Source organism: Cariama cristata, unplaced genomic scaffold (assembly GCF_000690535.1).
Source record: "Cariama cristata isolate BGI_N322 unplaced genomic scaffold, ASM69053v1 scaffold420, whole genome shotgun sequence".
Classification (NCBI taxonomy): Eukaryota; Metazoa; Chordata; class Aves; order Cariamiformes; family Cariamidae; genus Cariama; species Cariama cristata.
In genome coordinates this window covers 80,392-101,689 of record NW_009593898.1, presented here as the reverse complement: position 1 = coordinate 101,689, position 21,298 = coordinate 80,392, and the positions used below count along the sequence as shown (strand labels likewise).

At 42.3% G+C, this 21,298-nt stretch overlaps 1 protein-coding gene across 1 annotated transcript in view; it reads left to right on the top strand.

Annotated features, from left to right (window-relative positions):
* Positions 1 to 21,298, top strand: part of KTN1 (kinectin 1 (kinesin receptor)) — a 55,872-nt gene that overhangs the window by 24,627 nt on the left and 9,947 nt on the right. The window contains exons 17-39 of the mRNA XM_009695880.1: positions 526 to 594; positions 1,943 to 1,977; positions 2,107 to 2,197; positions 3,107 to 3,175; positions 4,064 to 4,101; positions 4,740 to 4,830; positions 4,993 to 5,061; positions 6,685 to 6,722; positions 7,380 to 7,470; positions 7,575 to 7,652; positions 8,540 to 8,577; positions 9,620 to 9,710; positions 9,822 to 9,890; positions 10,320 to 10,357; positions 11,297 to 11,387; positions 13,473 to 13,559; positions 15,447 to 15,536; positions 16,686 to 16,766; positions 17,227 to 17,316; positions 17,405 to 17,497; positions 18,852 to 18,923; positions 19,382 to 19,465; positions 19,660 to 19,743. Of these exons, the coding sequence (XP_009694182.1) occupies positions 526 to 594; positions 1,943 to 1,977; positions 2,107 to 2,197; positions 3,107 to 3,175; positions 4,064 to 4,101; positions 4,740 to 4,830; positions 4,993 to 5,061; positions 6,685 to 6,722; positions 7,380 to 7,470; positions 7,575 to 7,652; positions 8,540 to 8,577; positions 9,620 to 9,710; positions 9,822 to 9,890; positions 10,320 to 10,357; positions 11,297 to 11,387; positions 13,473 to 13,559; positions 15,447 to 15,536; positions 16,686 to 16,766; positions 17,227 to 17,316; positions 17,405 to 17,497; positions 18,852 to 18,923; positions 19,382 to 19,465; positions 19,660 to 19,743 (1,677 nt within the window). The remainder of the gene's footprint in view (positions 1 to 525; positions 595 to 1,942; positions 1,978 to 2,106; positions 2,198 to 3,106; positions 3,176 to 4,063; positions 4,102 to 4,739; positions 4,831 to 4,992; positions 5,062 to 6,684; positions 6,723 to 7,379; positions 7,471 to 7,574; positions 7,653 to 8,539; positions 8,578 to 9,619; positions 9,711 to 9,821; positions 9,891 to 10,319; positions 10,358 to 11,296; positions 11,388 to 13,472; positions 13,560 to 15,446; positions 15,537 to 16,685; positions 16,767 to 17,226; positions 17,317 to 17,404; positions 17,498 to 18,851; positions 18,924 to 19,381; positions 19,466 to 19,659; positions 19,744 to 21,298) is intronic.

The following is a 21,298-nucleotide window of genomic DNA, read 5'->3' as shown; positions in this document are numbered from 1 at the left end:
GGAGGCAGGTTCCATGGGTACGGCTGTTTGTCTTCCCGATTCACCTCTTTCTAGCCTGCGGTCGAACCAAAGCGTGGGAGCTGTGCAGACCTCTGCTGCTGGACTGCCAATTCCTTGCTGTGCATCCTCAGTGTTAAGGCAGCTGAAGAGAACTAGAGGGGTGATCCTAGACCATTTGCTTTGCCAGATGAGTGTTTTGTAAGAGGCAGCTATCAAATCTTGGTATGATGCTGATACAGCTTTAGGAGGAAAATGTGGTTTCTCTTGCCTCTCACATTTGGTACTGTCTGATTCCCTACCAGGGGATAAAGATGGTAGCAGCTGAATTTCTCATGGGAACGTAAGGACAAAAGTATTAATACAGAAGCGCAAGAAAGAAGGGAAAGGACCCTTTGTAGGCTTGTAGCTTCCAAAGAATTCACTGTAACGGCTTCTGTGCTATTTAATTACCTCATTGCCATTGTGAAAATGCTGTCATTAGGGTTTGCAGTTCTGAACTGATACAATGTTGAAATTCCCTTCCAGATTCTCAAGGATCAAAACGCAGCTCTGCAAGCTGAAGTTCAGAAGCTGCAGGCTCTCCTTTCTGAGCAGGTATAGCCAGTGTTCGCTGCGGTTGTATCAAGTATCTTCTGTTCTTTTTAGCTGCTTAAGTATTTTTTTTCTTAAGCTGGCCCCAGGCTGAGCTGGTTGGTGTCAAAGCCTGTTGCTTTTTAGGTATTTTTCTCTTCCGTGGAGGGTTCAAGTAAGGCAGTTGTGACTATCTTCTAGACTCAGTCAAGAGTGTCCAAACAAAATGTGGATTTTTTTTTTTTTCCTCCCCTGAAGAATGCTAGCTTAACACAAGCCAGAACTTATTTCTGCAACCTCTCCCAGTTTTATTGGCAATTTTCTGGAATAAAAAAAAATCTCATGAACAAACAGCCCTTCCAGGGGAGAGGGCTCTTGCTGGACTGTGGAGAGACCAGAGTAAGATCTTACCCTGCTTGTTTTCTTCCGTCCTGGAACAAATTCTCAAACCAGTAGTAACTGAAGAACAGACCCATGGAATGGGAGAACTATTTACATCGTGATGTCTTTTGTCCCTCATCTTCTATATTTCTGCCCATGGCACACCTGCTGCAACCAGCATGACTGGTACTCATGCAGAATGCTGCAGGTTCAAAGCTCTTGTGTTGCTCAGCCCCATCTCCTTTGCGAGGGTTGCCTAGGAGAGCGCTTGTGAACACCCCTGACTTTGTACCACTGTGGAATGAGAAAACTTCCTGAAACACTGGAAAAAGATTTGCAGGACAGGAAACCTTTTCCTTTCCTGTACTGGTGTCTGCTAGCCAGCAGCTGCCTGTCTGGAGCAGCTCTTTCTGCTGGCGGAGAACCAGATTTGCAGTCCTTATTCCCCTGGGTCTGGCTGATTTGCTCTCCTGTCTGAAATAGTGGGGCTGATTTTTCTTGTAGCTGGCTTATGTTTCTTGTGTGGTCTCACAATGTGTTTTCGAGAAATCATAAATGTTCTACTGAGTGAGCCTCAGGTAGAGCTTGTGGTTTTGATAAATGCTCAAAAGAGGCAGTTTTTTCAGGTACTGGGCTGGCTGCTGTGGATTAGGTGCTGCACAGTACTTGGCATGCTTGGCACTCCCTAGGATCACCGGGATCCCATGTCCCATAGCATCTTGTCGCCAGAACTCCTTTAGTCCATCGATGTGAAATCATCAAGGCATTGGGACTGGATCTGTATGTCCTCTAAAAGATTGACATCTTTCCAGCATCAGTATTAAACACCCATTCCATGAGGACGTTCTCCCCCTACTTTATTTTGCTTTCTGGATTAGTGTGATAACTAAGATTCTGGTTAAGTTGATGCTCTCTACAGTTACTTCTGTTTCTAAAATCACAAGCCGTTATTGATCCAATTAATGATCACCCTATTGTGTTTTTTTTATAGGCAAACAAAGACTTGTTAGAGCAGATGGAAAGAAGGTAAGAAACTTCTTGAAACAGAGGCTAAAATAAAGATCCAGTTTTGCTTGCAGCAATGTTACTGTTGATAGCTAAACTGCCTTGAAAGGTTAACTCTCTTTTCCCTAATAGTCACTTTTGATTTCTCAGCATGAGAGAGAGGGATGATAAAATCAAGACGGTTGAAGAGCTGCTTGAGGCAGGACTCATACAGGTGGCTAATAAAGAGGAGGAGCTGAAGGTAAAACCTCTCATATTGTCTTTTTATGGGGAAGTAGAGATTAAGTGCTCTTGTGCAAAGTGTGTGTTTGAGTGCTTATAGTGCAGCCTGAGATCATTCCATTTGAATAGGAAAAGAATCTCGTGGAGGCAAGGTTATAACCTTTTTGGTAAGACAGACTAAGCATGAGCATTGATGGTGTACAGTCAGGGCTCCTCTCTGTTTAGCCTAGAGGAGATTTTGCTAGGATGTGTACCTTGTCTTTTGGAATGAAGTGAACACATCTCCAGAGCTGTGTGTTTGACCTAATCTGCAACAAAACTGTCTTTAGAGAAGGGTGTTTTGTAAAAACTTGGCCGTGTGGAACTCTTGCATCTTTTTGCTTAGTTGGTAATCTGAAGGATTAAATGAATTATAAACTAGTGATGCTTCTGTGATGATGCTAAAGGTATTTCCTTCCTGTTCTGTTTATAAAGAAGCTAGTGATGGGAAGTCTGGAAAGCCAGTACAAAAATCCCTGTCTGTTTTCAGCTGGGTTTTACTGGAAAGCTGTGTCCTGTCTACCTGGACATATCCAAGACAATGCTCACTTTCTTAAACTCACCCTAAATTCCAGGTGCATTGCTGACCCTCCTGTACTTGGGGAGGGGTTGCACGCTAGCCAGCTGTCAGGTTACTAAACAGATGAAGACGTGAGCACGTCACCCTGATGTTTCCTTGCACTCTAGCTTCCTATAGATCGAAGTCCACTCTGAGTTGTCTGTAATGAATAATTAGTCCATTGAATACTTTGGCTCCAGCTGCTGCAGAGGGGGTCTCTTTCAGACTTTCCGTCTTTCACTTGTTCTAAAAGAAATGACTTTTCCATCAAGCTTAACACTTTTTCCCCAACAAATGAGTCTTTCATTATCTGTGTGTCTGCTTTCAAAGGCACTGCGAACGGAAAATTCATCCTTGAGAAAAGAACTTCAAAGTCTGCAGATTCAGCAATCGGAGCAGGTAGTACTTTTCATCTAAAACTTTTATTACACCTAAACTAAATCTAAAAGAATCTTGCTGTGGTTGCAAAAGTCAAGGGAAAAAGGTGAAGATGTCTTTGAAGCCTCTTGGCAAAGCATCCTGTTTTCTTGCAGCATTGGTCTGGAAGCTGATACTTCTGTCAAATACTTCCTTTGCATACATGTCAGAAACATGACAGATGTAAAGGTTCCAATCACAGTGGCGGTTCTGGGTCAGTTTGAGTTTGCCATGCACTGAAATGGCTGTGGGTTGCTTTTTTCCCCAGAAGCCTAGTGCAGCGAGCCTGGCTGGTGGGCAGCTCATACTGCATCAGCTTCATTATGCGTATTTGAGCTTTCTGATGTTAATCCATACTCGTGCAGGTTGACTTAGCCCCCTTCTGTTTATGTCTCTGTTCAGTGACACTGTCACAGTATTTTTGCTTTTGATGTGCACTCGGTGCCGATCAGAAGTGCCTTTCCTTGGCATCCAGCTCTGCCTGGACAGCTCAGGAGGGCACTTAATTTCTAGAAAATCATTTATGGGAGAGGGGAAGCACAATAATTGTGGAGAGGTGTACCGTAGTGCCAGTATGAAAAGATTAGCTGATCAAATGCTGGTCCTGAACCTCAGCCTCTCCTGGTAAAGATGGTGTGAGTTTGCTTTTGTTTTCGTGGAACTTGCAGCAGACTTGGCGTTACTGCTTTGCCAGACACTGGAGACCAACAGTTAATTTTCTCAGGAGCAGCCAGATAGATAAAATCGTTAGACTGGCACTGGGTAAACTACGTACCAGAGTACTCAAGCTCTCTACTCCTTACCCCTCAATGCCTGCAGATTGTTTTGCGCTCTTCTGTTTTTCCTAAGTTGAAGCTCTGTTTTGAACAGGTTTCCTTCCAATCGCTGGTAGAAGAACTCCAGAAAGTGTAAGTTACTGCACAGATTTAATTTCTGATTGTTACTTCTGTCGGTCTTTATTCTATGACTGCAAGTGTTTTGCTTCACTGAAATGATTTGCTTTTCAGTGGGTGAAGTGTGCGTGTGTGGCAGGAAGCATTATCACTTTGGAAATGTGTCATGTCAGATCAATACCTTGTGAAAATCCAGTTGCTTCTCTGCTAAGCAATTAAGTTCGGAAGACTAACTTTGACTAGATGAGGAATTGCACTGAGTTGTCAGATAATTGTTTTTCTTCAGTAGGCACTGTAAAAGGAGGGAGCTTGTTTGCTCTGTATGTGTATTTGAATTGATAAATACTTTACTGGAATGTCCAGTGAAGGCTGAAGTTAAGTGTGTATCATTCCAGGGACTAATGATACCTTAATTTTGCATTTTTAGACAGTGATAGTGTCTACTTAGCATGTGAACTACTCGTTATATAAAGCCAGCTTGTTCTGCACTATTCCCAGTCTTATTCCTCCTGTTTGTTTCTCCTGCTTGGTCCCACTGTGGAACCCAGAGGCTGGCGATGTGATGTGATAGCAGAACCAAAGCTTGTGTATTTTCTCAAGTAACCCAGTTGTTCAGCCAGCCAATGTTGTTCCTCTACTCTCTTTTTTTTAAGGATCCACGAGAAGGATGGAAAAATAAAGTCAGTGGAAGAACTCCTACAAGCCGAAATCCTTAAAGTAGCAAACAAGGAGAAGACTGTTCAGGTATCTATCTCTGCAATACCTACCTTCCTTTCTGTGTCTATGCCACTGACTACCACTTATTTGTTACTGCATGGAATTCTATAGTGATGAATTTGTAGCATCCGTTTTTGTGGCGTTTTTGTGTTTCCATTGTCCAATCCTGTCTGTTTTGTCATTGAAAAGGCTTTGACACAGGAAATAGAGGCTCTGAAAGAAGAAGTAGGAAATTCCCAGCTTGAGATGGAAAAACAGGTAAAATACCTTAGTGCCAGAAGTGTGAAACAGCCTTGCCTTGGATGCGCTGCTCACTCATTTCTGTTCTAGTGTTTTCTTTCACTGGTGAATGTCATTGGGTAAGGGAACTTTTTAATGGTAGAGCTACACTATTTTTTGGATATAAAGCCGTAAATAGATAGTGTGACTACTGCTGTCCTTCAGAAACCACATTCCTCTGGATGCCTGAGCCTTTTGGACTTTTAGTGTGAAATTTGGCAAGAATTGCTCTAACTTAAATCATTGTAGCATAAGCTCTGACTGGGCGTATTGCACACTGTCCCTGTAGTAAATATGAAACCCTGGGACATCTTTTGAGGCTGACAACTTGGAAATCTCAAGTGTGGAAGGTGTTTCTCCTTTTGTTGGCCTTTCTGTGTTGCTAGAACAATACCACAGGCCCAGATAGTATCTGATTTCCAGGTAAATCTAAGACTCTGTTTTCTTTCTAGTGTTGAAAGAAAGCCTGTCTTGGCAGAGTAAGTTTTACTCTAGCTATCAGGAATGCAGAAATGGAGGAGTACTGGCTTTTTTTGGTGGCATGCTTGCTGTCTAGCATCCACAACGGGAACCCACGTTTCCTTAGGGAGCCCATTCTGCAGGCAGCTTAATCCATCGTGCTGTCAGGAGGATTGCTTGCTTGTTTATGTGGCTTGGTTTTTTCTTCGGTCTGTGCTTTTTTCAGTCTTTCTAGCTATATTCCAACATGTCACCCCCTTTTCTTCTTTCCTTAGTGTTAAAGTTTTGTCCTTTTTAGGCAAAGCTTCATAGAATGTGTTTCCGTCTTGGGCTTTTCCTCCAAAGCAAATTCCCAGCAACTGGAGGAATTATTTGTGTGTGTTTCCTTCCCTGGAGCTGACACAGAACCTGGAACAAAATGCAATTTGGAGTTGCCATCTCTGGAAAGCTACGTATGAGGGATGCTTGCTCCAACTTGCTCCAAAGGTGCTGTGTTATGCACCTTTTGGTCTCCTGCAAGCAGAATAGAGGTTTTTGGGAATGTCTGAAACTCGTGTTGTGGTAGAGGTCTAAATTGTCCTCTGGCTGTTTGGACAGCCAGTATCTACACAGATAGCCACTGTCAGGCTTTTATACAAAATTCAAAGGAAACGTTCCCACTAAATCTTGTTTCTTCAATCCATGTTCAGCCTTAGAATGGGAATTTAGGAGAGTTCTGATATTGCAGAGAGCATCTGAAAAGCACTTGCTTGTGCAAAGGTCTAAATGACCAGGGATGATCTCTCTGATTTGAGCTGCAGTTGCTAGTGAGATGGTTGTCATCAGTGTCTGCTTCTTCCTTTGTCTGTCGTGGTGGAAGCATGCTCCCGTGGGCCTGCTTGTGTTCCCATTTGCACTGTTTTCTTTCCTGCTCTGGAAGTCACATTTTAAATGTGGAGACAGTAAACAGTGGAGACACTTTGCTTCTCATAATTTATTTTCCCACCAAAAAAAAAAGCATGTTTATGCTTACGTAACTGTAATAAATAGTGCCAATTTTAATAATGTCTAATGGCTTTTTCCCCTGTTTCTTCCTAGAGCAGTTCATAGCATTTCTGTGTTTTTCCACGTGCATTGAACTGAAGTACTGATTATTTTCTTTAGGTGTCAATTACATCACAAGTCAAAGAACTTCAGACTCTGTAAGTACGGTTGTTGACATGTCTGATCTGCCCTGTGCACCTCTTGCTTCCCTGCTCCGATCTATTTTGAGTTAAAATGTTGTTACCTGGTGTCTGGGCTTTGCATGAAGTGATGCAGGCTATTAACACTGGTCTTAGTAGACATGTGTCCGTATTAGAAATATCTGGTTCTGAGACGGCAAACAAGGTGAAGTGCTACATGGCTTCATGAGTCCCAATTATATACTACAGGGAATTAAATTCAAGTCAGGATGGAAGGATGTAAGCAAGGCACTGTGGCAAACTTTGGTAATATCTGTGCTGTAGCTGGGTGGATAAGTGAGGATTGAGCCACCGTGGTCATCAGTCCCTTGTGTCCCCAGCTGTGGAGAGGAAAGGAAGTATTTTTAGATGAGAGCACACGCGTGTGAAATCCCTGCAATGTATGTTGGTGCAGAATTTGTCTGCTTTCATGTAATGAGCAGTTCTGTTGATCACGGGTGTCTCCTGCTAACCCAGACTGAAGTGGAAGTGTTCACACATTGATTTTTAGTGGGTAAATTGTGTTTGTGCCTTTGCTGACATATGCTGCTTTTGTTACATGCTGCAAAGCATAGGATGTCTTTTCTTCAGGTGGATGAAAGAGCAAGCATTTATGATGTGTGTTTAATGGTACAGGTTGAAGGGGAAGGAAAAGCAGGTGAAAACCATGGAGGCCTTATTGGAAGAGAAGGAGAAAGAGATTGTTAAGAAAGGAGAATGGCTGCAGGTAAGCTTCCTTGGTATTCTAAAGGGAAATAAGTTCTGTTGCAGTATTTCTGGCTGTGGAAAAGTTACGTTGACACTTCTAAACTTGCTTTTTTTTATCCAAAGGGTCAGAAAGATACAATTGCACAATTAACCAGTAAAGTTCAGGAGTTGGAACAACAGAACCTGCAACAGCTCCAACAGGTATGGCCTGCAGAGTGGATGTGGTTTGGGAGGGCTGCTCAGTTGAACTGGCAGATGTTTTTGTCCTTACAAAGGGCTTGTACTGGCTTCAACCTACAGAACTATTTTAAATCCTACTTGACTAAACTGATAGTCTAGAGTGCAGAGAGCCTGCTAGTTCAACTGTGTTCATCCAAAACAGGTTTTACATAGATAACAAGTTCTGAGAGCTTTTCTTTAAGCTGATGATACTATGCATAATGAGTGGCTTTGGTGATCTGAAAACTTAGAAGCTCATAGACAGAAGCATTGCTGTGTCATAGGTACCTCCTTGCCAGACTGAAGTAGCATCTTTGTAGGGCTGTGGTCATGGAGGAACTCTTGCTGTAACTGAATGTAGCAGCTCCTCTTGAAGCGGTCAGGCTTTGCTGTGATTCCTTCCTGCCTCTACCTGTTGCAGAAGTTGCAACTGGCTGGAATATTTTTCTCCTTCACTGGGCTTGAGAACAGGCAACTGGACATCCTCGAAGCCAGGTGTTACTTAATGGAAGAATTTTTCCACTAAGGTGGTATTCTAGCTCTGTTTGGATTTTTGTTGGTGATAAAGGGGAGCAGCTGAATTGCACCATTGTTTTGGGTGGATGTCTAGACAGGCTTTTATCCTAGGGAAAGGTGGAATGGAGAGAAGTTGGCTGGTGTGAAGTTTGGGATGCTTGGTGTAAGCCGTGCTTCTAAAATCAATTATGTGTTTAGATATTCTTGAAGCAAAGTCTGATGCAAAATTCCTGGTATTTCTGTGGCAAATGTCTTGAAGCTGTGTGATGCCCCTGCTCATGCAAAGAGTTGCTGTTAATTTGAAAGCTTTACTGTGCAATCAAAATGAGGCTGGGAATTACTTTGTTTTTCAGATACCTGCTGCATCCCAAGTCCAGGAACTGGAGAGCCTGTGAGTACGCTTAGTAGCAGTTTCTCAAGTACCTACTGATAATAAACATTCAGTGCTGGCGTTTTATCTGAAATTGGAATATATGAATTGGTTTCAAGAATTTTATGGGCTTTGCTAAAATAAGCTGTTAGCGCCGATGGATGTACACCAGCCAGCATGTCTGCTGCCATGTATAATAGCAAGCGTCTGGCATCCCTGCCTGGCGTGCCTAAGTAGTGGTGCTCGTATACTTTGCGAAAGTGAATGATCGCCCAGGGCTCTACTAACTAGTGAAATTGCTGCTACTTCTTGTGTCTAGTGATAATTTCTCCTTCTGTTTAGCATGTTTAAAAGAGTGTGGATTTAAGCGCCTGTGGCTGAGTCGGTAAAAGCAATGAACAGATACAGTTTGCCGTTTTCAGTCTGAGTCGCAATAGCCAATTCTCCAGCTCCTGTTTTATGGAGAAATGCTGCCAGACTTTCCTCTGTTTTGACTCTGCTTTGTCTGGCTGCTCTAAGTCAGAGGAAGGTTGTATGTGACTGTGCCAAAAAGGGCTCCCTCTTCAATGCGGCTCTTGTAATGTGCTGCCCTCCTAGCAGAGCTCCTGTATAGCCACTACATGGGGACCTAAGGCACACTTACCTTTAGGAGACTGTCCCCAACACCTTCAGAGCCAGCTGGCTTGCAGGGTTTGCTCCAGTGATCAATTGCTTCTCTCCAAGTTCAGCTCTAAATGCTGTTGAGATCAGCTATGACTAAATGTGTTTGCTGATTGACATGTGAAATGACTAGCTTGCTTCAGGCCAGTTCTTAGCAGGTAAGTGTTTGCAACACATGTTGTTGCAACTGGCATGTATTTTAGTTAGCTTTCTTGGTTTGGAGCCATAGTGCCATGGTTTCTTTGTGCATGTGCTCTCTTTTTTGCTGATTATTATATATAGCATACAAAACTAATTTATCTTCTGCTGCTGAAAGCTGTACCAGCTAGAGTGTCTATCCCTTTTTAGCATAAATTCTTACTTTAACCCTTTTTTTTCCTTATTTCCTAAACCACCTCTGCAGATTGAAAGGGGAAGAAGAACAAACAAAGAAGTTGAAAGCTGTAGTGGAAGAAAAAGAGAGAGAAATTGCAAGCCAAATAAAACAGTTGCAGGTAAAGTTTTGATAGAAGCATCTTGTGTTGTAAGGAGTGTTTGTGTTGTGAGTGTGCATGTGTGTATATATTTGTATACATGTGTATATATTGCCTCTCTTCTTTCAACAGGATATGCAAAAGGAAAATGAGTCTTTTAAAGTTCAGATTCAAGAACTAAAGCAGGAGAATTGCAAACAGGTACAGCTTCCAATTGCAGTGTTACTGAGTGAAGTCAAAGGGGCTGGTGGTAACTTGTATGGATGGCACGGAAAACTGGTAGTAGTACTGACCATGCAAATCCAGGGACAACTTCAGGGCTGGATTGCACTAAGCCAGCTTTGCTGGCTGTTGCATATCTATTCCTGCTTCCTTTTATCATGTGGATTTGCAGCCTTGTGCTCTTTCTTATGCCTGCTGTGTTCTCATCTAGCTTTCCACTCCTGTCTTTACACGCTATATCACAGCCAGGGTTCTTGTGGTCAAAGGAGGCTGGACGGGACTCCCTTGAAGGCCCAAGAGTACAGCTGCTTAGTCTTGCAGCAGTGCCTGGTTAACAAGGCAGGTGATGGCCTCTGCACCAGTCTCTGCTGCTGGTCTGCTCCTAATGAGTTTCTGATCTGTTTATAGGCATCTCTGGCTGTCCAAAGTGAGGAGCTTCTGCAAGTGTAAGTACTGCCAGAAGTTGAATGCAATAGATAAGCGCTTCATTTCACTTATTGCTCAGGAAACTTAAAAGATGAACGAAATGCCAAATGTACAATACCAATGTGTGAGAAGTGGCTGGTAAAAAAAAAAAATAAAATCTTTACTGTCTAATAAAACTTGAACGTAGAGATTCTGTTCATGCTAATAATCCTCAGCTGCAATCTTCTGCAGACAGTGCTTGCAATATATTGTGCCCACAATGTATGCAAGCCATGATTGACTTAATTTTAAATGCATGCCAGCTCAATTGTATGTCTGAAGAGTTAAATGTTGGTGTTTCAAGCAAAAGTGACAGGCTTTTTTCTTGGAACTTCAGCTTAGTAGAGGGTCATTCGTATTATAAAATCGTCTGGTGGAAATCTCTTCCCAGGGAAAATCTCAGAGGTAAAACTGTGTTATAATGTAGAGCTGAAGCACACCAAAGAACTATGTGGAAGCTAATGCTATACCGGCTTATATTGTGCTACACAAATTGCCACTGTCATGCATTTTTGGCTGGCTGAATTACTCTTCTTTTAAGTTAAATGACTTATAAATTGTGGACTAGGTGCTTGAAAAAGAATGCTCTCATCCAGCAGGCAGTGCCTGTTTTGTGGTGTTGTACTAGCGTGGGCTGGCTGACTTACCCTCGTCTAATGCGTTGCCTTTCCGTGGCCTTGATAAATGTGTGCAGATGCCTGTTGTAGGCAAACAACAGCTTTACAATGGGCTTTACTCTGGCAGCCCGCAGTTCGCAGAGCAGTAGGAAGCAAGCGGTACTGCCAAGTCAGTGAGAGCAGCTTTTCAAAGAGAGCGTGTTGCTGGAAGGGGGCAAGTTAGTGTATGTGAAAAGATGTCTGCTTCGCTTGAGATTTCTGAAATGTCTCCTGACTTCTTCATGGTTCTTTTTGCTAATTCAGGGTTGCAGGTAAAGAGAAGGAAATCGCCAGTCTCCAAAATGAGCTCGCCTCTCAGCGAAATGCTTTTGAGCAACAGAGGAAAAAGAACAATGTAAGGAAATTCTTCCCCCCACCCCCCAAAAAACCCCAACACCCAAACCCCAAAGAACAACCAAACCTGAGTGCACAGCACTCCTTGATGCGTAGGGCATTATGCTGAGAACATATTTCTGACAATTACCTGCTGTATTGTGTCCCCTGGACACTCCTCTCCTCTCTTCTTGGGGGTGACTAAGCATACCTTACTTGACTGCTCACAGTTTCGTCAGCTCTTTGACAAGTTGCTGTTTTGATGAGAGGGAGGAGACTTGCCAGGAGACACATCCTGCAGCAAGTTCTCAGACTTGGATTCAAGCCTTGTTAGCCCTGTCCAGAAACACGTCCTTTGCCAAGGGAAGAAGGGGGAGTTTGGGGAGGGAAGATGGGAGGGTGAAAGGTGCTGTGCTCTGACCAAATTACAGTCTGTGTGCATGGACATGGGAGGAGGCATTACCTTCAGGGCTTGCAGATCTGGCTCTTCCTATTCCTAAGAGTGACTGATCCTCATCTTCTGAAGGAAGTGAAGGACAGTGACATTTCACTTACAGCAGCCGCTGCTCATGCGGTATGTGTTGTTTGTGGGTGGAAGTAGACATTGTATCTTCTATCACAGAGCTGTGATGCTATGTCCTTGTAATACATCACCTGTGCAGGACAAGAGAATGGCATCTTTTAAGTTATATGGAAGAAAGTCGTTAAAAATACAGGCTTTTTAGCTCACCTGTCTGTCCTTGGTAGCCTATAAAGTTCAATGAATACTGTGCAATAAGCTTTATTACTTAAAAGTGGGACAATGTAAGGAAGATGCACAAGGAAAATAATGAGAATATGAGCTTTTGAGCAAGTAGTGTTGCTTAAGAGCTGAAATAAAGTAGAGGGAAAGTGGCTGAGTAATCTCAGAAAACAGATGAGCTGGAAAGGTAGAGCATATGCCTGTCTGTTTCCCGGGGAATTGCAAGGTTTAAGTACCCTTCGTAGTGCAGACAGAAATCTGGCTAATGCTAAAGGCAGACCATGCCTGTAGGTCCCAGCTTCCCACACTGCAATTTTGTCCATCTTGGTTTTATGTCCTGTGAAACAGCCCTTAGGATAGCAGGCAAATAGAAGTGGTAAAGTAAGCACTAGTGTAGGTACATGCTAGGATTTGGATGACACTTTGCGTGATAAATTAAAAAAAAAAATACATCCTTTCAGAAATAGCCCTTTGCTAGAGCAGTGTGCTATGAGGGTTGAAAAAAAAAAAATCTAAATCCCAATCACCGTAATCTCCTCCCCGCAAGGCCCACCATCCCTCCTAGATAAGAGCTGCAAGGCTCTTTTATAAGAGATCTTAGCCTCCTAACTGAGCTTGCATGTTGACGTCTTGTGGAGTACACGTTTGATGACCTCGCCAAGAAAGATGCAGGAGTGCAGCACGGCACGGTGGTGTTTCCATGCGGATCTGGGGTGTGCTCGCCACTGGTGAAATCCCCAAATCTCCTAGGAGGGCTGGTGAGCAGCAAACCAGTTTTCTTTGGGCACAGTGGAGAGAGCTACGTGGGTAAATGCTGCGAACCGAGGCCCTGAGCTTTGTGTTCCTAAAATCAGCCCTGGCGTAGTAGGTTTGGGCTGAGGTCCAAGGATCTACGCAGCTAAATCTGGTTGCAAGATCAGGGGCATAAATGTGTACACCTCCATGTATACTGGGGTCCATGCTGGGTTCTGCAATGCGACATGCCTAACACTCTGTTGTGTAATCTGTGGTTTGGTGTCTGTGTTCTCACTACTTTTGAAAACTTCCCTCTTTCTTCTTACAAGTGCAGTCAAAGTGTGAGGTCGCTGTAGCGATACGCTCTGCAGTAACACTTGGATCAGTTTTGGACATGGGGGCAGGTTGGGCAGAAATTGGCATTTTTTTTTTCCCCTCTTTTCATTCAAACTCTTTGAACATCACACTCGTTTTTGCTAGTGTATGTCATCTTACCCAGCAAAATCATCTTGCAGTAACCAGCATTTAAATGCAAATGGTGGAATGTAATGCAAAATATATCTCTGAAGTAAAAGCGGAAACAGTTTGAATATTGGCTGAACTGAAATCATTCTTTCTAAAAATGATTAGGACCTTCGGGAGAAAAACTGGAAAGCAATGGAAGCATTGGCATCAACTGAAAAATTGCTGCAGGACAAAGTGAACAAGACTGCCAAGGTTGTAATGTTAACTGCTAGAAACGATGCGTTAAGCTAGAAGCAGATCTGCAGCTGTTTTTTTTTAAATGAAATGGAGGCATTTAACTTTTACTGCAATTTAAATATAGTCTGTTCTGAGTGATCATTCATATACTTTCACCTCTGCTTCTTCCTGTTGTCTTCAGGTTTCTTTTTTTTATCCTTAGTTTGTGGGCATGCTGATTTTTGATTTCTGTTTGCTTAATTGTTAGAGCTGTTGTGAATTGTTTATTATGGGCATGCTGATTTTTGATTTCTGTTTGCATAATTGTTAGAGCTGTTGTGAATCGTTTATTGTTTGTGGGGAGCTCTAGAATAAAAACTGTGCTGGTGAGCAACCTGCTTTCTTCTACTTGGGCTTTCACTATGCTTGAATAAATCTAGGACTAAATTATGATTTAAAAACCTGGGAACTTCTCAGGAAAACAGTGTCACCACAGCTGTGAATTTCCTCCTTGAAAGCATATGAAGCTCGACAGGTACCGTCGGAGCCAATGTTCAAAATCATACGGGGTGTGAATTGCTCTGAAAGGAGCTTGCGATTGCTATAAACCTGATTTGGTGGTAATTGCCACTGTGCAGAATGGAAAAAGAAAGCATCAAAATAACTTTAAAAACACAAGTCAGGTAGCTAGAAGCACAGGAGCTCTGATTTGGGATTGTGCGTCTGTGTTTTGGAGATGTCTCTGCTCTTCGCTCGGCCCCGTGTTCAGGGAAGTTGTGTACCTGCTTTTGCTGTGTGCTAACGCTTGCCTGCTTTCTCTTGCAGTCGGAAGACTTCATCAAACAACCATTTACCACTTCTCGGTGGTTCCTAAATTGCTGAAAACTAACACACTTGGCACAACTTCACAACCTAATGTCTCCTGTCCGTTTCTGTCTCTGAATCTCAACCTACTAATGCCACCAATCTCTTGCAGCAGAGGAACTCGGAGCAGCAAGGCGCAGTAACAGCGATGTCAAAGAAAAAAAAACCAAACCCAAATATTAGTGAAGGATTTTTGCTGAAAGTTGCTTTCTGCGCAGCATTTCAGGCTTTCTGCATTTAAATTTAATGGGAGCCTGAGCATCATATGGCTAAATTAAACCAATCTGCCACAAATACAGCAAGCTAAGATCTTGCGGCTTGTCTGCTTTTAATGTTAAATAAATGGAATGATAGATCTGTGGTGCCCTTGGCTCTGTGTATTTGTATTTGCAGAGCAATGACAAAGAAAACCTGGAGATTGTCACACAGCTCTAATAATTATTTCCCATTGCATCCAAGCTTGGGGAAGGAGGATGTAAAGGTTTCCCTCTTGAGTACTTAAAAGTAATATTTAGAAAATACGATCTTGCTTTCTTGGCCTGGTTCAAATGTGCATTAACACAAAGTTTCCTTTTGACTTTAATTCTCTGTTTTTATTGTGGTGATGTTAATTTATGGTGATTTTTTTTTCCCCACCTAAAATTGTTTAAAATAAGTACAAATTAAAAAAAAAAGTTGATTGACCAAACTTCTTGGTTTTGAGATTGCTCAACTTCAGTGGTGGGGTTGGTGTGATCTGTGGATGCAGTTACTCAGCACAGTGTAGTTTAGTTCGTGTTGTGAACAAGTGAATGATGGTGTGATTTCTGTGCAAGCAGGCTAGATTGGAGGAGAACTTAAAATAAAAACTTAAGCATGAACAAATGTGAAGGCCAAATTCTGAAGCAATTCAGTGTCAATTTTTGAAGCGATTTGCTGTCAATTTTCGAGACTATGGTGCCTTTCTCACTTAAAAAATGACTTTCTGGGTTAAGTAAGTTACTCTAGGCATAGAAGAGGCTATTGCCAGGTCCGTGGAGCTTGTTGCCCAATTTCACGTGAGCCTTTCTCTTGGTTTAGGAGAAGCAGCAGCATTTGGAAGCTGCCGAGGTGGAGACACGCGAACTACTCCAGAAACTGTTCCCTAAAGTCTCTCTTCCTTCTAACATGGTAAGAAAAGTGGCTCTTCCTACCCTACTGCTGGGGCCCAGGGAGCTCTGGTCCTGTTGCGTTGGGCAGTCTGGAGCATTTCCCTGCAGCCCCGTCTGCCCCAAGGTTTTTGCAGTGGGACTTGAGTGTCTTCTGCTGGTAATACCTGTACTTGACAGCAGCAGAGAGGCAAAGCTGCAGGCAGTTACAAGAAAAGTGTTAAAACAAAAAAGTTATCACTACCTTGGGGTTTGTTGTGGTTTTGGTGTGTGTTTTTTTTTTTTTTTTTTACCTCCCCAACGTCTGATTCATCTGCCTTTGTTATCTTGTTTCTAACCAAGAGAGTAAATTTTCAGGGGCGGATAAGGTCTGCTGCATGCTTGCTCGCTGTCTGGCGTGATGGGGATGCAGATAACAGCTGGCCCGCCTTTCCAGAGGGGTTGTGCTGGCTTGGTGCCTGGCAATACAGTTCAGAAGGCTTTTGTTTTGCTCCTAAATTTCCTTTGAAAAACCACTGATTTCCAATTTTAATATTCTTGGTGGCTTTCACTTCTTTGCGAGGGAAGTGCACTGGGTTCATATGGTTTAGATTGTGTGAATGATATGAAGTGAAGCTGGAAAAATGGGGTCTACATTTCATTTGTAACGTCCGCAAGTTTTGAATATTTCTAGTTCATCAGGAGATTAACTGTAGCACATTTCAGAATAATTTTAAATACGAATATTCAAAACCTGTAGACGTCTTTAAAAAGACTGTTTCTGTAAGGTTATAAAACAGTCTTCCTAGTGAGGTCCCTAGAATTACGTAGCAAGCGTCTGCTTTAACTGCTCAGGGATTTTGGAAAAGATTCTTTTAAGTCTTCAAATATTTCTTGTAGAGCCCTGACACTTGCAGGGAGACCTCTGTCACCCAGTTGTATTTTGGCACTTCCAAACCCCTGTGAACTGTGTGTGTCTCAACCTCGTGCTCCTGGATTGCTGCCCACCGACTGTCAGCTTGGCTCGGCTGTGTGCAGTACTAGTCGAACAACTGCTGTCAGGCTGTGTTGTAGCTCCGAGGAATTAGGGGACTGAAACACTGCTTCGTAAACCTGCGCTTGGGAGGCAGATATCCTGAAGATAGGCTTCTTGAGGTTATTCTCAGCTTTAACTGAATGTGTTTCCCAACAGAGCCACAGCGAATGGATATGTGGGTTTGAAAAGATGGCTAAAGAATACTTGAGAGAGGCTTCGGGATCTGAAGATGTCAAGGTAGGCACGAATGGTGGACAGCTTCCTTATGTGTCACGTAGGATATTTTCCAGTATAAATCTTGCAAATTGTGCTCTAGATTGTAAAGTTCAAATGGGTGAACAGGTGACAAAATTGTTTTATGGATATTTGCGTCTTGTAAATCAAAAATGTATTTGCATCTTTGAAAAGGACCTTGTGAAATTGTTCATGAAATTCAAAATCCCAATTCTCTTTTGCAAGCAATTAATTTGTTTTTGGGTGAGTCGGAGTTACTGCAGTAACTCATGTAAAGGTTGTGATTTGAGTATTGAGAGCTGTGGGTGAACATTGCACTTGCTGTTGATGTCTTTGCATGGGTTGGAAAGACAGACCTGCCAATGTGAATGATACCATCGCACTTGATGAAATAAGAGAAATAATGGAACTCAAATCCGTCAGCTGAGACATGACTCTTCTGGTCCCTTTTCTCCTTTGCCAGGCTATGGAGCAGAAGTTGAAGGAGGCTGAGGAAATGCACATACTGCTGCAACTGGAGTGTGAGAAATACAAATCGGTTCTGGCGGAGACGGTAAGCAGGATGCCTGGTCACCTGTGCCTTGTGATCTTCAAGCTGCCTTTCTTCTGCTGTAAGCTTTCAAACCCCACTCTCTTCTTAGGAGGGGATTTTACAAAGGCTACAGAGGAGTGTGGAAGAGGAAGAAAGCAAATGGAAGATAAAAGTTGAAGAATCACAGAAGGAACTTAAACAGGTATTTCTAAAGATCCGCTTTTTGAGGCAGCCAGGCAGCTTCTGCTTGAAGTCGCAGAGGGTGTTTGAGCGCTGTGAAGGCAGGTGTAGAACAGCCCTAGCTGCCTGGTTTGATGTGTGCATGACCAGCGGATGAAAAAGGTGAAGTCTGCAACTGGTATAATAGGAATGGTCCCTCCTTATAACAATAGTATTTTTGATGCTCTGATACTTAGTTTCATGCCAAGAGTGACACTTTTTTTTTGGGGAACATATTTCCATTTAAAAAAACCTAAAAAGTGGAGGAGTGTTGATGTCTTTAGATTTGTGTGGCTATTCCTGTTGCCATCTTTAGAGAAGCAAGAACAAATGAACAGCACGTGTGTAAGGTCTTTGACCATTAAGGCAATCTGTGTCTCAGTCCTTTGCAGGTGATGCAGGAGGCAACCAAATAGCACATAGTAATATTAGTGCTGACGGGATAGGAAGCCAAAGATGAAGGAATGTACATGTCCCATTAATGTACCCAGAATATATATTTTTCTGATCCTGGCAACTCAGACTGTATTTCTGTTAAGCAGCTGCTTGTGTGGTTTTTTCTCCAAAGTCCATTTGTGAACAGATACAGACTCTTTGTGCTAAAATTTAAGTATCATATAATCATAACAGTTTTCTGGAAGCTGTTAAAATACTGCTTAATCCATTATGGTCAACTAATTACACTTGAAATTGCCTGCAAAGCCTTCCTTTTTAGGAAGGCTCTGTTGCTAGCAAAAGTGGTAAGAAAAAAGCCTTTTATGTTCCTTTCCTAATCTAGAATTAAAGTAGGTCAAACTGCTTTTTTGAAAGAAATTATTTCTAAAGTACTTCTGCTTAGTAAATTTGAATGCCAGAGTATGAGCCTGGAGCAAACAGATAGATGATTTATAAACGTCTTGTTTGAGGGGCTTATAAAAGGTTGTCAGATCTTGAACTATAGATGTGCTACCATCTGCTGCACTTACAGAGCCTCTAAGGCTAAATATGCTGGGTTTGGCTACATACAGCACGTGGATGGAGATGGTCTTCCCTGTCTAAGAAAGATATTTCCCTTACCATGGCTAATGGACAACTGGCTTAGTCCTTGTATTCCAAATCTTTCAACCGTCTAGGCTCTAAATATGTCAAAGAACTGCTTGCATTGGGAGAAGGTAGGAAAGGTGTTCTAGTGGAGGATCAGCATATTGAATTGTTTGAGTGAACGTCTTATTTTATTCAGTCGCTGTGATTTCATCATTAGTATTTTTAAATTGTAGAAACAAACTTGTGTGTATATGGACAGTTTGTCTTGGACCAACCCAACTAAACTATGTATTAATCTTTCTTGAAAACCGCAGATGCGTTCTTCAGTCGTTTCTTTGGAGCACGAGGTAGAGAGGTTAAAGGAAGAAATCAAAGAAGTTGAAACTGTACGTGCAGGTGGTTTTTTTTGTCTTTGAAACTTTCTGTTACTTAAATGTGATTTAGCCTTATGCTGTAAGTCTGAACTTCGTAGGACTTCTCTCCTGCAAGTAGTGCAACCTGTGCTGCAGTTTAAACTGAACCTTTTGGCCAATGTTTTTAAGAAGCAAAGAAGCTGGGTACTGGAAATTGTCCTGGTTTTTACTTCTGTACTCACCCACTGGGGCTCTTTCTTTGTGAGACTGAGCAGTTTACTGCTTGTTGATGATCTTGGGCTTGGTTCTTTTTCTTTTTCTTTTTGAAGTGTAACAGTTTGAATCTTTGCTGTGCAATTACTGGATTTGAAATGCTTTCTAAATGTCATGGAATATTTAATAGAGATCTATAGCTAATTATAAATCAAGAAAATGATACTGCAAGAAAGCATTGAAAACATCTGTTTTAACTCTGTTTTTTCTGTTTCTAGCTTAAAAAAGAGAGAGAGCATTTGGAAAGTGAACTAGAAAAGGCAGAAATAGAACGATCTACTTATGTTTCAGAAGTCAGAGAGGTAAACATAATTGACCAAACTGTTCTTTTTCTTCTGGTTACCAGTCGGCTGGCAAACTAATCTAATGCTTAGCCCCTGTGGCTGAGGAGTTTATATGTTTGTGACCTTAGGGTAGAGCGACACACTAATAACTGAGCAGAAGAAAAGTGGGCATCCTAAGGAGACAAATCCTAAAACTCTAAACTTCATTTCAGCTCAAAGATCTGTTGACTGAATTGCAGAAAAAACTTGATGATTCATATTCTGAAGCAGTAAGACAGAATGAAGAGTTAAATTTGGTAAGAAGCTTGTTCTCCGCTGGGCACAAACTAGGCTCCCAGCATACTTATGAAGCGGAGACTTATTTCAAATCCTGTCTGTTCTGCTAACCTCTTCAGCTTGATATTTTTGTCCATTGCAATCATTTATGTAGTCTGACTTTTACAATTTGTCTCTTTCTCTGCTCCTAACAATAGCATGTCTGGTTCTTAAGACTTTTTCCAAAGTCTGTAAGACTTTAATTCCTGAAACTTCTTGAGAATCAATGTTTTACAGTGTGGACATACGCAACAGCAAATATAATATCCTTGGAGCAACAAACGTTGTGCTTTTTGTCAGTTTAACTTGAGGATTATTCTCTGGTTCTTTTTTTCTTTTCCCCAAAACTTTTGAGGATGCAGCCATGGTATCTGTGCTCTGACTGTGCAGAGCCTTTTCCATCCTCCTCTCTATATACAGAAATTGGCCAAAACCAATGTTAGATTAATTCCAAGTATCCAACCATTCAGCAGCTGGCATCCTGATGTGGCTGAATAGCTATGCTGGCTTGGTGCATGTGTTGTGTTACAGTGCGTTTGGCTAGAAATGCTTCCAGCCAGTAATGCTCCTATGCCAGGTTTTCTCAAGAAGCAGTTGGATTAATGGAGGCCAGACCTATAGACCCAAAGATGCATGGTTTTCCAGTTTGAGCCCTTTCACCTCTCACTTGTTTCAGTGACGTGTTTTTTAAGGCTGCAGGAGTAGTCGGATCCTTCCCCTGCTTGTGTTTGAACAATGCTTTCGTGCTTTTGAGCCAGAATCGGGAAGGTTGTCTCTGTCACCATGTCTGTCTTGGCTTTTGGAGTAGTTGATGGGACAACGTGTCACTGCAGGCTGACCTGCTGATCTTACCAGGGTACTGTCACTAATGTAACTGGGTTAAAGTAGTTGATTTAAAAAAACCCCCACCACAATAACAATCTGCTCAAGTTAATAGTATGCTTGGCAAGTCTAGTACAGCGTTGATTAGCATCCTGCCTCAGCAACCAAAGCTTCTCGTTTTGAAAGCAAGGGAAATGGGAATTGAATGCATATCTTAAAGTTAATCAGTAAACGCCAACCTCTTGAATATAAGAGGCAACAATCCATTATGTCTGTAACAACAAAAGCTTTTTAGCTGAGCTCCCTGCTAGGGCAGCTTGAATCTGCAATCTGATGATGCTGTGCTGGTAGGAGCGTGAGGAGGTGGTAAACAACTACCTTCATGCAAATGGATAAGGAATGCTGTCCAGTGTATGAGAGTGTTTTGTTGTAGGCAGGAGGCTGAGGAATAGAAATGATGGGATTTCAAAATGCATTTACCACTAATTTATACAGTGAGCAAGCAGAGAAACCGAAACTGTGGAGGAGCTTAACAGTGCTTCCCCAAAATGTAAAAAACCAGCGTCCACTAGTCCAGGTGCTCCAAAGGGGGAAACCTTCCAAGGGTGAGACAAATATAATGCGTAGGTTTGGAATCAGTGAGAATTCAAGGCTCTGAGTAGCCTATTGTTCACTACTTTAATCCCCTGCTGGCTCCCAAGCAGATTGACAGCA